General features: G+C 47.2%; 1 protein-coding gene across 4 annotated transcripts; it reads left to right on the top strand.

Annotated features, from left to right (window-relative positions):
• The first annotated feature begins 3,242 nt into the window (after window positions 1-3,242).
• LOC136486204 (5'-3' exoribonuclease 4-like) lies at window positions 3,243-13,787 on the top strand. 4 transcript variants are annotated; one of them, XM_066483061.1, is made up of 22 exons: window positions 3,243-3,350; window positions 3,468-3,636; window positions 3,720-3,825; window positions 4,008-4,084; window positions 4,188-4,379; window positions 4,562-4,681; window positions 4,813-4,875; window positions 5,141-5,197; window positions 5,276-5,440; window positions 10,887-10,964; window positions 11,057-11,167; window positions 11,252-11,368; window positions 11,439-11,534; window positions 11,655-11,725; window positions 11,872-12,000; window positions 12,096-12,198; window positions 12,315-12,371; window positions 12,484-12,623; window positions 12,690-12,836; window positions 12,914-12,989; window positions 13,109-13,179; window positions 13,294-13,787. In XM_066483061.1, exons 3-22 carry the CDS (start codon window positions 3,732-3,734, stop codon window positions 13,634-13,636), a joined length of 2,307 nt encoding a protein of 768 aa, XP_066339158.1. In that variant the 5' UTR covers window positions 3,243-3,350; window positions 3,468-3,636; window positions 3,720-3,731; the 3' UTR covers window positions 13,637-13,787. The 4 variants fall into 4 exon arrangements, with proteins under 4 accessions (XP_066339158.1, XP_066339156.1, XP_066339157.1 ...); XM_066483059.1 differs by lacking the exon at window positions 3,243-3,350 and having other exon boundaries at window positions 3,392-3,652; XM_066483060.1 differs by lacking the exon at window positions 3,243-3,350 and having other exon boundaries at window positions 3,392-3,652; window positions 12,732-12,836.
• Window positions 13,788-15,856: the final 2,069 nt, after the last annotated feature.

The raw sequence follows: 15,856 nt of genomic DNA on the forward strand, positions 1-15,856 counted from the left end.
AACTTTCATCCTTCTGGCCGGTTTTGCGTATGAACAGTACTTTTGATATTTCTAGGAGGCGCCGAAATTTTATATTATTTTTTAAGCATCTTAACGTCCTCAAATGAAAAAACTCAAAACTACAAAGTTGTAGATCTCATTGAGGGCTACAACTTTGGTATAAAAAGTATTTTCATTTAACTCCATACAAATAATATATTAGTGCTCTAATGCGGCAAGCGCTAGTTGGCGATTATTATGGTGCTGAAATTTTATATTATTTTTTCGAGCATCTTACTGTCCTCAAATGAAAAAACTCAAAACTACAAAGTTGTAGATCTAATCGAGGTCTACAATTTACATATAAAAATTATCTTCATCCGCCATCGTATTGAAGGGTTTTCTATTTTTTGAAATTTGAGTCTCATCGAGGTCTACAATTTTGTCACGTGATGAGACTCAAATTTCAAAAAATAGAAAACCTTTCAATACGATGTCGGATGAAGATAATTTTTATATGTAAATTGTAGACCTCGATGAGATCTACAACTTTGTAGTTTTGAGTTTTTTCATTTGAGGAAAGTAAGATGCTCGAAAAAATAATATAAAATTTTAGCACCATATTTTATCGCGTGATGAGACTCAAATTTCAAAAAATAGAAAACCCTTCAATACGATGTCGGATGAAGATAATTTTTATATGTAAATTATAGACCTCGATGAGATCTACAACTTTGTAGTTTTGAGTTTTTTCATTTGAGGACGTTAAGATGCTCGAAAAATAATATAAAATTTCGGCGCTCCTGAAAATATCAAAAGTTATTGTTCACCCGCAAAACCGCCCAGAAGGTTGAAAGTTGGACTTTTTCGAGGAGGGCCAAAGTTGTCCGGTTTTGAAGTTTGAGGTTGAAATCCGAACTTTGCTGGAAGTTGGAGGGTGTAAACTAGATTTAACCCTATTATGAATAGGCAAATTGCAAAGTTAGTACACAGTAATACTGAACCGTTCTTTCATATGATTATAGATGATGTTGCATGTTTAAAGTTTGAAGAAATTAGCATCCTAAGAATACGAACGGACAGGGTGACTTGTTCTTGAATGTTTAATTTTGTCTACTTCCCAGTAAATGATTTTTTGTTCTCAGGAGCCGCATACCCGGAAGGAAATAAGGGATCTGTACTAATGCAAAATCAGGGAGATGCGCCTGACGTGGCTCCTGAGAATACGTAACAGGTGGGAGGCGAGATGTGAGTGCGAGAGGCTCGTCCTGAACGCGGCGTCATTCGGTGGTTTCCAGCGCACAAGCTTATACAGCATCTAGAAAGTATATTATAGGCATCTGCAGTCTGTTTGTTTGGTCGTAAACGATCGTAAATTTCTAGTCTGAATAGTATTTTTCTCTCATAACAAATCAACCAGCAGTAATAATCCACGATCATATACGATCGTATGAGCACCAGCCGAACATGCTGCTGGATGTTTCGGTCTTGTATGGTGGCACCCAAACAGTGGGACAGGTGGGCCCCGTGCGGATATCCAGGATGCAGTTGCACCTACACGGTTTGATCCGAGCAACCAAACGATACCTAAAAGTTAGCTCATCTTATGATAATGGCTTAAACATAGACTAATGGGCTCTAACCACAATTAACCTCAGTGGCTCTTACTACTAATCAATGATGAATACAATCCGTATTAATTTTCTTTTATTTATAACATCTAGATTTAATTTTTAGCCCGGTATATATCAAACACCCCTCGTTCTGACGTGCGCGCGCTAGGCGTCCGTCTCGGTCAACGAGTAAGTCAACGTTAGTAAGCAGTGCGGACCCCACACGTCAGCTGAGGGACAGCCCGTCGGCTGCGGACATCTCCGGCCCCGAGCGTCGCACTCGCACCACGCCCGAGCCGCAGCCACGAGCCCGCGCCCTTCTCCGTCCTCGTGCGCATCCGCACCCGCCGCTCACCTTTCTGGGTACAGTCTACAGGGGAATGAATGCTGCGGACATCTTTGTCCCCGTATCCGGCGGCGTCCGTTGAGCTCGGCGGCGCGGGAGGACGTCGAGCACCTGCTCTGGGCCACCTCCTGCATGCATCCCCATCCCCCATCCGAGTAAGCTTGCAACACGTTCGGTTGGCTGGTTGGTATCGTTGCTGGTTTACGAAGAAGTACTGCTCTAGTTTATATGAGAGAAAAATACTATTCTAACTAAAAATTTACAATCATTTACAATAAGCCATGGCCTAACGAACTTAGTTTTTTTTCCCTTCTCGTGCAAAGGCTGCGCGGCTTCGTGTGGTACTGTGGCTGGGGCCAACAAGTGACTGAAGTGAGATTGTACTGTAGGATCTTGTTTATTCATTTCTTTTTTTCAAGAAACAGGAGGGTAATGGCCCCTACCTGTTAACTTGTTTATTCATCTGGCTGTCCTGGTATTTTTGCATCTGTACAATTCTTTTTTCTTCATGTCTCAGTGCAAGCGAGGAACTTTTGTACTCTGCAATCTTTTTCCTTGAGTAAGGATTAAGGAAGGAAGTACTCCTGGGATTTAGTTCTCCCAGCAATTTTGTTCCTTTAATGACCGGAAATGATGCTAGTTTTGATTAGACCAGTGTTGCTTCACTGCATTGTTCAGTAGGATTAGTTGAAGCAAGGACTTGCCAAATTTTGTTTGTTTGATAATATAATATAACTAATGCGGCCTTCTGTGAATCAGATTGGAAGTTAGTTGCGATATTATTAAGAAACAGAGGTGATTGGGATTGCGCTGAGAAACAGGGGGTGGAATCTGGATACTAGGTGGGGGCCTGCCGGGTAAGTTGGATTATCCATCCTTTGCCGGACAGGAAAAGGTCTATCATGACGACACATTGAACCCACTAGATACCTAATAAGACAAAAATGATTAGACCTGTATTTTGGCCTCCCTTGTTTGAAAATTGATCTTTAGATGACCCATATGCTTCATCAGAAAGACAAAAAAGATGAGTTTCAGATTTCATCAGGGTATTGAAGCATTGTTGGGACATCAAGTCTATGTTGAGTTCTTTTAACCAAGATGGTTATAGCATGGACCAAAATAGTAAGTAAAATGAATAGCATGGGATCTCCTTACTCAAGCCACAGCAAATTTGTAAATAAAACACTGTGTACGCTTTTCTTTCCTTTGTTCCAGTTCATGGACTCTTTTGTAAGAGTGTCAGTGTGTCACACTGTCAGTGCCTTTTATAAAAGGCAGTCTGAATGGCATCGAAGCTTTGTAAAAAGTCTCTCATTCCTAATCACAAAAAAACTTTCATGTCGTTAACCTGATAGCTGCAGACTGTTGACTGTGGGGGAGATGGGGAAAGCTTACAGGGGAAGTAAAAGGTAGGTAGCCTGAAAATATCAATCTGTGCATCATTCTGACCTTTAGAAAACTCCATTGCTAGCTCCTCATCCTCTTCTCGCTTCACCTGCTGCCCTCTCCTCCCTCAATTGTTGCAGCTGCCATGGGAATACCTTCTTTCTACAAGTGGGTCGTCAACAAGTACCCAAGCATCATCTCCCCTGTGAAGGAGGAACCAGAGGAGAGCCCTGATGGCATCATCTATGACAACCTCTACCTCGACATGAATTGCATCATCCATTGTTGCTTCCACCCACAGGACCAGATGCATGCAGACATAGATGTATCTACACATCTTAATCCATGCGAATCTGGCTAGTATTAATGTGTGTGTTCACTCACCATTGCAGGTGTGCCCTCCGATGACGGTCAGTGAGGTGTTTGAGTCTTTGTTTGAGTACATGGACCGCTTGTTCCGCATCGTCAGGCCAACAAGGCTCCTCTACTTGGCAGTAGGTTTGTGCATAGATCTTTAAATATCAAATTGAATTGAATTCTTTAGACGCCTCCTCTTACTGCAGTGTACATTAACAACGAGCAAGAGTACTTTCAAGTGTTAAGGATGATGTTGGTTACCTTCACTTATTTGAGCAATTTAGTTATACATGCATGAACTTTCCTATTTGTTTCATGTGCAGATGGTGTTTCTCCTTGCGCCAAAATGAACCGTGTGCGAAGGGGACGTTTCCACTCTGCCAGGCTGGCAAGAAGTGAGGTCAATGCTTGCATATAATTTTCTACATTGACAGTGTGATACATGCATGATGTCTGCTATCTGCTGAAACAATCGAGAAATGCGTCCATGCTTCAATTTGCAGGAGATTGAAGATTATGAAATGCGGAAGGAATTAAGAGCTCAAGGGAAGGAGGAGCCACCGCGAGAGATTTCTGAGGTTCCTGACCCCAATGTCATCGCCCCAGGTACCGAGTTCATGGAGAGGCTATCACAAGCCCTTGAGTACTACATCCGTGCCAGACTTAATAGTGACCCCTGGTGGAGAGACATCATGGTTTGCTCTTGTGCTTTAGTAAATTCAATTTATGTTCTTTTTTTCTCTTCTTGAAGGAAAGTTCATGTTCATTTCAACTTCAACCATTTGACATGCATGCTGAAAGTATTGACAAACATTTACTTGCTATTCAACTTGACCAAGTGGATGTTGCTGATAAGTTTAATACATCTGTTCTGAAGGTAATACTCTCCGATGCGAATGTTCCTGGAGAAGGAGAGCACAAGATCATGTCTTTCATCCGTGCACAACGCAGCATGGAAGGCTATGATCCCAACACTCGACACTGCTTGTTTGGGCATGTAGGGAATATATATATATATCAATCGTTTTTCTTGATGATCTCATCATTTCTAATGTTGTGTATCACTGATCCAGTTTGCATCCTGTCTAGCTATTTGTACTGGGGGTTAACTGTGAAGAATCATTGCAGGATGCAGATCTGATAATGCTTGCTTTGGCATCTCACGAAGTCCACTTCTCTATTTTGCGTGAGGTCTGTTAATCCCTCATCAATGCTAATTTCATGGTTAAACATATTGCATCACATGCTTAACAAATTTAAGTTTTTTTTAGCGATCGTGTCTCGCACGTATTTCATTAGAGGAAGGAGTTTGAGTTTACAAGAGGCAAGCCACGGCTTGCCCAAACAAGTTATATACTATTTACTAGGCTAGGATCTGTGTAAAGTTTTAACTGTCAAAGTAACTAGTCCAGCACTTTATAATGGTATGCACTACTCTTCTGTTTAACTTCAACAGGATGTGCTCTTCCCAAATCAGGCAGAAACAGAAGGGAATCCGAAGAAACCATTTCTGGTCCTCCGTACCTCCCAACCCCAGATAATGTCACTCATTTACTCATTTTGATACACGAATAACACCATCTTCTTTCAGTTTTTGAACATATGGGTTCTGAGAGAGTACTTGGAGATTGAATTCAAGATACTGGACCCGGTCTGTGAGCCTGATATTGAGAGGCTAATAGATGACTTCATCTTTATTTGTTTCCTGATGGGAAACGATTTCATCCCACATATTCCATCACTTAAGATGCATGAGGTATCTGTGCGTGTGTAACCTTTAGATTATGGTAGTAGCCTAATAGACAGTTAACTTTGTTATCACTATATATTGTTGAGTAATTTGCTGCTCCCCTGTATGAACGCACGGTAGGGACATGCGCCGAAAAGGCTTCCTGCTGCCGCACTGTAGCCACAGCAGGGGCAGGCGTCAAAGTCAGCCCTGCTGTCACATCTAGTCACTGTAGCAGCATGGCAGCCTGACATATCTATATATTCAGATTAGATGGGTAGAGTTGTATATATAGCTTCCCACTGCAACTCAGTAAAGACAGAGTTCAGTTTTGCCATCTCCTCTGCAGAGCTCCGGCCAACGCTGGTGCTTGTGCTGTGTGTGCGCGCGCTCTGTTCTCCCTCCCTTCTTCTACCTCTAGTCATAGTGTGTGGTCGGCAAAGCCGAGGAGTGGTCGGCTCACCCTTTGCCGGAGATCCAAGGGCTAACAAGTGGTATCAGAGCCGTATAAGCGCCGTCGCCGGACTAACCGCTGGCGATGACGAACGGTTTGAAGATGGGCGACAGCAGCGGTGCTGCTGTGGCGGCCCAGCCATGCGCACGTTGCGGGAGGTCAGCGGCACCAGTTGGCCGACGCTGACTCGCACCAACTATGGTGAGTGAGCGGCGACCATGAAGGTCAAGCTCGGAGTCCGACGGCTCTGAAATGTTGTTGACAAGGACACCGACAACGAAGAAGACGACATGTTAGCGTTAGAGGCTATCCTCGCTGCTGTGCCAGCGGAGTACAGGGAGCCGTTGGGGGCGAAGAGCTCTGCTGAGGAGGCGTGGGAGGCCATCGCAGCGATGCGCGTCCGTTCTGACCGCGCAAAGAAGGCGACGGCCCAGCTGTTGAAGCAGGAGTACACCAACCTCAAGTTCAAGGATGGTGAATCGGTGGAGGACTTCTCCCTCCGCCTACAGACGCTCATCAGCAAGCTGAGGAGCCACGGCGTCACCATCGACGAAGAAAGAGGCGGTCTTCAAGTACCTCCACTCCGTGCCGACGAAGTACATCCAGATTGCTCTCTCCATAGAGACGATGCTAAACTTGTCCACCCTCACCATTGAGGATGTGATAGGCCATCTACGGGCGGTGGACGAGCGTATGGAGCAGGCCACAACGACGACAGACAGCGGCAAGCTGCTGCTGACAGAGGAGGAGTGGGCTGCCCAGAGGAAGAAGTCTGGGGAAGCCTCCTCTAGCCGCGGTTGCGATGGCAAGCGCCGTGGCAATGCTTCTTCGGAGAAGAAGAAGAAGGTCGACCCCAATTCCTGCCGACGCTGCGGGAAGACGGGCCATTGGACAAAGGAGTGCCCAAATCGCAAGCAGGAGAAGAAGGCTGAGGCTCATCTAGCGTAGGATGATGATGAAGATGAGGCCACTCTCCTGATGACGACGTTCTGTGCACTGCACAACGTTGAGGCCAAGGAGAAGGGAGAGGGGATGGCAGTGGAAGGGCCTGGAAAGGCTCTGAAGGCTGTCCACCTCGATGAACCGCGCGCCGAAGTCCACCTCGGACATGTGGGCGGCGGACAGGAGCAGCGGCGGTACCTGGACTCTGGCGCCAGCAACCACATGACGGGCTCCAAGGAAGCCTTCTCCGAGCTCGACGGCAACGTGACCGGCACGGTGAAGTTCGGTGACGGCTCAAGGGTGGCGATCCGAGGGCGCGGCACCATCATCTTCAGGTGCTAGAACTGCGAGCACTGCGCGCTAACGGATGTATATTACATCCCGTAGCTGCGTTCAAGCATCATCAGCATTGGACAGCTGGATAAGCGCGGCAGCAAGGTACTAATCAAGGATGGCGTCCTCAGGATCAGGGACTGGGAGTAGCGCTTTCTTGCCAAGGTGAAGAGGTCCCGGAACCGGCTGTACCTGCTCGAATTGAAGGTGGAGCAGCCGGTGTGCCTGGCAGCACGACACACCGAGGAGCCGTGGCTATGGCATGCCCGGTATGGACATCTCAGCTTCGGCGCCCTTGGTCGGCTGGAGAAGATGGTCCGAGGGCTGCCAAGCACGGAGGCGAGCTGTGTGACAGCTGCCTCGTCGGAAAGCAGAGGAGGCTACCGTTCCCAAAGGCGGCCAAGTATCGCGCAGTGGACGCTCTTGAGCTCGTCCACGGCGATCTATGCTGGCCAATCACACCAGCCACAAACGGTGGTCGGCGGTACTTCCTCCTGCTCGTGGATGATTACAGTCGCTATATGTGGCCGCAACTCTTGACGAGCAAGGACGAGGTAGCGGAGACGATCAAGAAGTTCAAGGCGCGCGTGGAGGCAGAGAGCGGCAAGAAGCTACGCGTGCTGCGGACTGATCGGGGCGGCGAATTCACTTCGGTGGAGTTCGCTGCGTACTGCATGGATCAGGGTGTGGTGCGGCACCACAGAATGGGGTGGTGGAGCGGCGGAACCTGACGGTGGTCGTCATGGCTCGATCCATGATGAAAGCCAAGAGCATGCCGGCAAGGTTCTGGGGTGAGGCGGTGACCACAGCGGTGTTCATCCTCAACCGTGCACCCACCAAGGCCCTGAAGGGTAAGACGTCGTTCGAAGCTTGGTATGGGCGCAAGCCGAGCGTGTCCTTCCTCCGGACATTCGGCTGCATCGGCCACGTCAGGAAGACGAAGCCGGTCCTCACCAAGTTGGAGGACAGGAGCACACCGACAGTGCTCCTGGGCTACGCGGAAGGTACCAAGGCGTACTGGCTCTATGACCCATGCGGAGGCAAGGTGCTTGTCTCGCGCGACGTCGTGTTCGACGAGAAAGCGGCCTGAGAGTGGGACAGTCCGGGCACGGGGGAAGCTAGCGGCTTCACTAGCACCTTCGTGGTCGAGCACTTGGTCATCCACGGTAGTGGAGACGCTGGAGAGGAGGTGCCGACCACTCCAGCAACGGAGCCAAGCATTCCTGGGGTGGTGCCGGGCACTCCGGGAGAGGAGCCGAGCACTTCAAGAGTGGTGTCGAGCAGTCCTGCAGTGTTGCCGACCACTCCAGGACGGGTGACGAACGCTCCTATAGCGGAGCCGAGAGGCCTTGCAGTGGTGCCGACCACTGCACGACTGGTGCCGATCACTCCTGCAGTGGTGCCAACCACTCCAGGAGTGGTGACGAGCAGTCTAGGAATAGTGTCGAGCACTACAGCCAGGGTGCCAAGCACTCCAGATGCTGTGCTGACTCCGGCGGAACAGGGAACTCCATCGACGCCGATCGAGTTCGCTCACCTCTAAGCGACATCACTAAGTTCGTGGATGCTTTCCATGATAGTGAGGAGGTGCGGTTCCGCAGGCTGGACGACATCGTCGGCGGCACAGGGTCCTCAGGCTTGGCGGGTCGGCTGCTCAATGACCCAGAGCTGCTTCTCGTTAGTGCAGAGGAACCACCCATGTTCGCGCTGCCGAGCACGATGCAAATTGGCGATGGGCGATGCTGGCGGAGATGAAGGCGATTGAGGAAAACGAGACTTGGAAGCTCGTTGATCCATCTCCAGGATGTCGTCCGATAGGCCTGAAGTGGGTGTACAAGGTCATGCGGGACGAGCGCGGCGCCATTGTCAAGCACAAGGCGCGCCTCGTTGCCTGAGGCTTTGTCCAGCGCGACGGCATTGACTTCGAGGAAGTCTTTGCGCCGGTAGCGCGCATGGAGTCTGTCCGACTTGCTTTTGGCTTTGGCAGCAACGAAGGACTGGCGCGTCCATCATCTGGATGTAAAATCGGCCTTCCTCAACTACGAGCTGGCGGAGACGGTTTTTGTCAGGCAACCTCCGGGTTTCGCCGTCAAGGGAGCGAAGCACAGGGTGCTCCGACTACGCAAGGCGTTCTACGGGCTGCGGCAGGCCCCACGAGCGTGGAACGCCAAGTTTGACGCCACGCTGGGCGAGCTTGGGTTCACGTGGTGCGCAACCGAGCACGCGCTCTACACGCGGCGACGGGGGAAGGAGGAGCTCGTCGTCGGCGTGTATGTGGACGACTTGATCGTCATCGATATGCGTGCGGAGGACATCGACAGCTTCAAGCGCGAGATGTCGGCTCATTTTTGAATGAGCAATCTCGGCGCGCTCTCCTACTACCTCGGCATCGAGGTGAGACAGGGAAAGGAGGCGCCCACGCTCGATCAGAGCGCGTACGCCTCGAAGCTGTTGGAGCGGAGCGGTATGGCTGAGTGCAAGCCGTGCATGACTCCGATGGAGGAGCGGCTGAAGCTAATGAAGGCCAGTACCACAGCGAAGGTAGATGCAACACTCTACCGGAGCATCATCGGCTTTCTGCGCTACCTAGTCCACACGAGGCCGGACATTGCGTTCGCCGTAGGCTATGTCAGCCGCTTCATGGAGGATCCTCGAGAGGATCATTGGGCTGCAGTGAAACGGCTGCTACGCTACGTTGAGGGGACGGTGGATCATGGGATCGTCTTCCCCAAGACCGGCAGAAGTGGGCTGTAGCTCACTGTGTTTAGCGATGCAGACATGGCGGGGGACATCGACGGACGGCGGAGCACCTCTGGCGTGCTCGTCTTCCTCTGAAACAGAAGGTGGTGGCGCTGTCCACATGCGAGGCAGAGTACGTGGCGGCGGCCACAGCGGCGTGCCAAGCTGTGTGGCTGCGCCGGCTGCTGGGCGAGCTGACCGGTGTGGAAGCTCACCCACCAGCACTGATGGTGGACAACCAGCCCGCCGTCGCCCTCGCAAAGAATCTGGTTTTCCACGACCGGAGCAAGCACATCGACGTCAAGTTCTACTTCCTCAGGGACTGTGTCGATGGAGGGCAAATCGTCATCGAGTTCGTCGAAACTGGTCGGCAACTCACGGACGTCCTCACCAAGCTGTTTGGCCGTCTTCGGTTCACGGAGTTGAAGAAGATGATCGGCATGGTGGAGGTTCTAGGGTTAGCAGCAGGATTAGGGAAAGAATGGTTGAGTAATCTGCTGCTCCCCTGTATGAACGCACGGCAGGGACAGGCGCCGAAAAGGCTCCCTGCCGTTGCACTGTAGCAGTTGCAGAGGCAGGCGCCAAAAGGCTCTCCTGCCGCACTGTAGCAATAGCAGGGGCAGACGCCAAAGTCAGTCCTGCTGTCACATATAGTCACTGTAGCAGCATGGTAGCCTGACATATATGTGTACTAAGATTAGATGGGTAAAGATGTATATATAGCTTCCCACTGCAACTCAGTAAAGAGAGAGTTCAGTTTTGCCATCTCCTTTGCAGAGCTCCGGTCAACGCTGGTGCTTGTGCTCTGTGTGTGCGCGCTCTGTTCTCCCTCCCTTCTTCTACCTCTAGCCATAGTGTGTGGTCGGCAAAGCCGGGGAGTGGTCAGCTCACTCTTTGCCGGAGATCTAGGGGCTAACATATATGTTATCACTATATATGTCCTTTCGCTTTGTTCATTACTCCGAAAAAAATATAGATGTTTCTCTCATCTATTCCATCTAACAGGGTGCAGTTGATCTTCTCATTGAAGTGTACAAAACAACCTTCAACAAAATGGAAGGGTATATTATCAACACAGACAAAGTACCTGAAGAATTCCAGCTCCAGCCTCTTATTTCATCAATGATTATCCATTGAATTATGCGGTGACCTAGGTTCGTTGATACTGAAAACAGGTCAAAGATAAACATGGTGCATATCTGGAAGTCTCAAGGTTGGAAATATTTTTTCATGAACTCTCCATGTATGAAGAGAAAATTTTCCTCAAAAGATATGAACTGAAACAGGTATGTTGATGCTCTAGTCAATACTGTATTGTGGTGCAAGGTGGAATTTATTGTCATTCTCGGTATGTTTGTTTTGGCCTTTAGGATTTGTTGCTGAAGACATATCACGAAATGTTGCGTGAAGCTTCAGAAAGTGAAAGATCAGAACTGAGACAAAAATTAGATGATCTCCTTTTTAATGAAGAACGCCCATATGACAGTGTTAGTGATGCCCTTTTGGATAAATATTTCTCCTGTAGTCCTGCTACAATTTTTTAAATGTCTGTTGCAGATAAGACTAGGATTACCAGGATGGAAGTCCCGGTTTTTCAGGGAGTATTTCGGTGCCAAAACTTCTAATGAAATTGGAAAGCTGCAGAACGACATGGTTATGTTTTTCCTTGTTTATTTATTTGTCCTAATGGAATCCCTTTTCCTAGGCAAGCTGGCATTTTATATTTGTTATAATCTGCCCTCCTTTGTTCCCCTCTCCTCCCTTTGAATTCAGGCTCAAAAGTATTTAGAAGGACTTTGTTGGGTGCTTCAATGCTATTTTGCAGACGTTCCATCATGGAGATGGTAAAATAAAATCTTTAAATATACTGAACAATAGCTTAATAGCTTATTTCATTGTTATGGATTCTATCTATCTCATTCTCATGCACAATTTTTTTTTTGAACAAACGCTCCCATTCTACCGTGTCTTATCTTACAACCTTTTGCAGGTACTACCCATTCTATGTTGCTCCTTTCGTATCTGATCTCAAAGGTCTATCTAGGGTCGAGATATCTTTCATTGTGGACAAACCATTACGACCATTTGATCAGCTTATGGCAGTTTTACCAATGCGAAGGCACATTAATTGTTCTTACTGCTGCCATGCGTGTTATTTTATAGCATTTTCTGATGTAAGAGTTGATAATTTCAACCCTGCACCCCTTTCTGCAGCTGGTGTGCTCTTCCAAAATGTTACAATAAAATAATGGGCCGCAAAGAATTTGACTACCCGAGGTTGGAGCATGACACAGAGGGGAAACATTTCTTGTGGAATGTAAGCTATTAGTTCATATGTGCAATGGATCGATGAACTGAATCAACTGATACTTTCAATCTGTAGTGATCAAGTAGCGATGCACTTGGGCAATGCTGATTTTCAAATTGTTTCAGGGTATCTCTGAGGAACTGCTGCTTTCGGTCACCAAAGCGGTGGATAAAGAGCTCATGGTAAAACAATCGCTTGTCATCTGTGCTCATGACCTCATGTTACACTAGTTTTACCGCTGTTGCATAAACCATAGTCATATTTAGTTTTCCCGTTGGCTTGTTACTGAATTAGACCCATGAATCGAGACGGAATACCACTAGGCAAGAGAAGATCTTTCTGCACAGGGACTCAAGCTCTCTGCCACACAATGAAGTTACTGAACAGACATCGGACTGTTCAGTGCAGAAGCTTCCGATAGATTCAGCTACGAGGTGCACAAAGTTTGAACATGATGTAAATTAGTACCAATGCATTTTTGAAGTTGACATTTTGTTCAGTTCTGTGGTCTCTATTCTTTTTTATTTATTTATTTTGCATAGTGGAATTGGAGGATGGATAGCGCCTGATGACAATGATGGCTTCAGCGATGGTTTCTTCCACTCGCCCACAACAAACCTGCAGGACATTACGAGTGATCAGACAATGTATGTTTCCTCTCGAGCTTACTGTCTTAAGGCGACAACTTGGAACATTAGTTACGTTTTGGGTGTTCATGTTTCAGATCAGGTACGTTCTTCAACCCTGAGGCAGCAAATCCAGTTCCAAGACTACTTGGCAATGTCAGAGTACCTGACAAGGTGCATTCACGAATACTACAGTACATATTAAGTTGCTTATTATTCCAATCTACATTGGAGCTGTTTTCGTCAAACGATCGATCATGGTCTTTGGAACTCACGAACTATCAATTATGCAGACTGTTACCGGAGCCGACATCTCGAAGCGGCCACTCTGGCACACGTACCCGGGCTCAAGGCCGCCGCGCATGTAAACTCAAAATCTTGTGAATTGTGATGGATCGATTCATTCATCTTCTGTATATATTGCCGGAGCCTGACCACATGTCGTTCTCGTTTCTGACGAGGGACGTACTACTTGCAGCATTCAGAGGCCGGACACCATCTGGAAGCCGAGCACGCCGGCGTCGCCACGGGAAGAGCACAAGAACGCTGGCACGGGTTGGATCGGGCGGGGGAGAGGAAACGCCCTTGCTGCCGCCACCGCCGCCGTCGAGACGCAGCTAACAAGGAGCAGCAGCTACAGGAGAGGGGGTGGTTTCCATCGGGTGGGCATGGCACAAAGCCGAGGAAGCAGCAGCAGCAGGTTCGACGACGACGGTGCGTACAGTTTCCGGCCGCTTGGAAGTGCGCCGTGGACCACCGGAGATAGCGGCCGAAGCGGAGGCGCCGGCCATGGCGGGACTGCCCAGCCACGTGGTTGGTAGGAAACTAGCTCCAGGAATCAAAGATGCTTGGTGATCTCATCTCACCGTCTACATTTTGTGCCGACTGGATATATATCTACGTTTCTTCTCTACGGATGTAGTGCTCGATATGTACGTTGATTAAGCTAGTGTTGATGTGTCTTTAAATCTTTGCTATGGTAGCTAAATGACTGCGGACCGTTGATCTAGATGTTAATTATCACATATTACCTCATAGAAGGTAATATAAAAAATATATAATAAATAAGGAATATCTTCCTATTAAATCTATCTAATATAAATGAATGATCTAACTTTCCTACTTGATGAAGCCTGACAAGTAAACAGGACTCAGTGTGTGTGTTCTGACTATTTCACTGCTATGGCCCGTTCGTTTCGTTGAAAAAATAAGCTGAAACACTGTTCCGGCTGATTTGTTTGGAGAGAAAAACGTTGTTTCGGCTGAAAAAACAAGCTGAAAAGTATGGTTTATAAGAGAAGCGAACATGGCCTGTCTAGTACAATACTTGTCCTATATAGGAGTAGTATTGTACTTCCTCTGTTCTAAGTTATAAGTCGCTGTGATTTTTTTGGTACATCGATTTTGCTATGTATCTAGATATAACGTATGTCTAGATAGATAGCAATTTTGCTATGTATCTAAATATAACGTATATTTAGATACATAACAAAAATAATGTATCAAAAATGTTAAAACGATTTATAATTTGGAACGGAGTAATTTGGAACGGAGAGAGTAGTAATGAATTAGCTCGGAATAATGAAGTGTAAGCTACAGATACGTCACGTATGAAGCCATTTAGTCATGAAGTGTAGCCAATTAATTGACCATTATCATGGCTAACGGTCTTCCTAACAGCTTTCCAACGTGCATAAATGGCTGTTACACGTCACATTGTCACGTATGTGTTTTCAACTGGTTTTGGCCTTAGCTCGCTGCTTCGCTAGGCACGGCGCAGATCGGGGTCAGTCAGATAGGCAAATAAGACAAAGAAAAGGAGGGCACTGATCACGGGGATGCCCGAGATAGCTGGATGGTATTTTTGTTACTCGATTACTTTAATCATTTAATTGGTTTGTATGTTTCTTTTTTAGATATATCAAATATGAAACAATCTTTTGAGTGTTTTATCAAAAAAAATTTAAAGGGTTCAAGCTCTTACGTCCTAGAGAGTATTGGGACATCGTAGCAGTAGCATACTAGTTTTCCACCCTATCCATGTAAATATTGTGACAGAAACCTTTAACCGATCCATGATTATCACACCAAAGGATGGTGATGCAACCAACCAACGACCATGGTATCTAGTTTTCGACGAGGCTACACAGACGAGGGATGACAAGGTAGCGGTTTGGTGCGCCAGGTCGTGCACGTCGGGCGAATCGCGGTGATCACGCATGGCCCATAGCCCGAGTCTATTTAGAATCAAACTTAGGTAGTTGCTGTTATGTGGCAGTTGGTTTGGCCCAAGACTCTCCCTCGTGCCTCTCCAGTCTCGCGCTTGCACCTGCCACCATTGTTGACACCATGCAGGCAAGAGCTCATGTCGGTGCTAGGTTGTTGTCACCCACAACTACTATCAACCTCTCCCAGTACGTTGCTATTGCTATTAAAGTAGAAGACCTCAAGAGAGAAACTCCTCGAACCTTGACATCATAGACCCTATAATACCGCTCCATTACTTTTGGTTGCCAACAAGAGAGGTTTTTTAATAACCAGCTCTGAAATTCATACCCATGGGAAATCGAACCTATGTGTTGGAGGTGCCACTCATAAGTCACAACCACCATGCTATCAACCGGGTGATTCAACCAAACCAATGATCATCGTGTCTAGAATGTGACGAGGCTGCGCAGCGATAGAATGAAGCTAGCAATTCGTGGGGGAACCATTATAAACCACCAATGCTGACCATGATCTCACCTGAGCCGGCTAGCGATATCTATAAAAAAAAATAGAAACCTGAATCATACAGTTACAGGGACGAACATGCTTATAGCGGAATATATATATATATATATATATATATAGAACTACTATCCTGTAGCTGGCTACAGAATAACTTATTCTGTAGCCACTTTGAGTTATGATAATTACTATGTTAATTTACGAGATTATAGTAACTCCTTACTAAGTGGTTTAATATAACGTTATGGTAAATATTCCCATGTGTTATAGTAACCCAACTATCGTAAATATGTATTGACATTATGGTAAAT

The sequence above is a fragment of the Miscanthus floridulus genome, chromosome 10 (genome assembly GCF_019320115.1).
Source record: "Miscanthus floridulus cultivar M001 chromosome 10, ASM1932011v1, whole genome shotgun sequence".
Taxonomy (NCBI): domain Eukaryota; kingdom Viridiplantae; phylum Streptophyta; class Magnoliopsida; order Poales; family Poaceae; genus Miscanthus; species Miscanthus floridulus.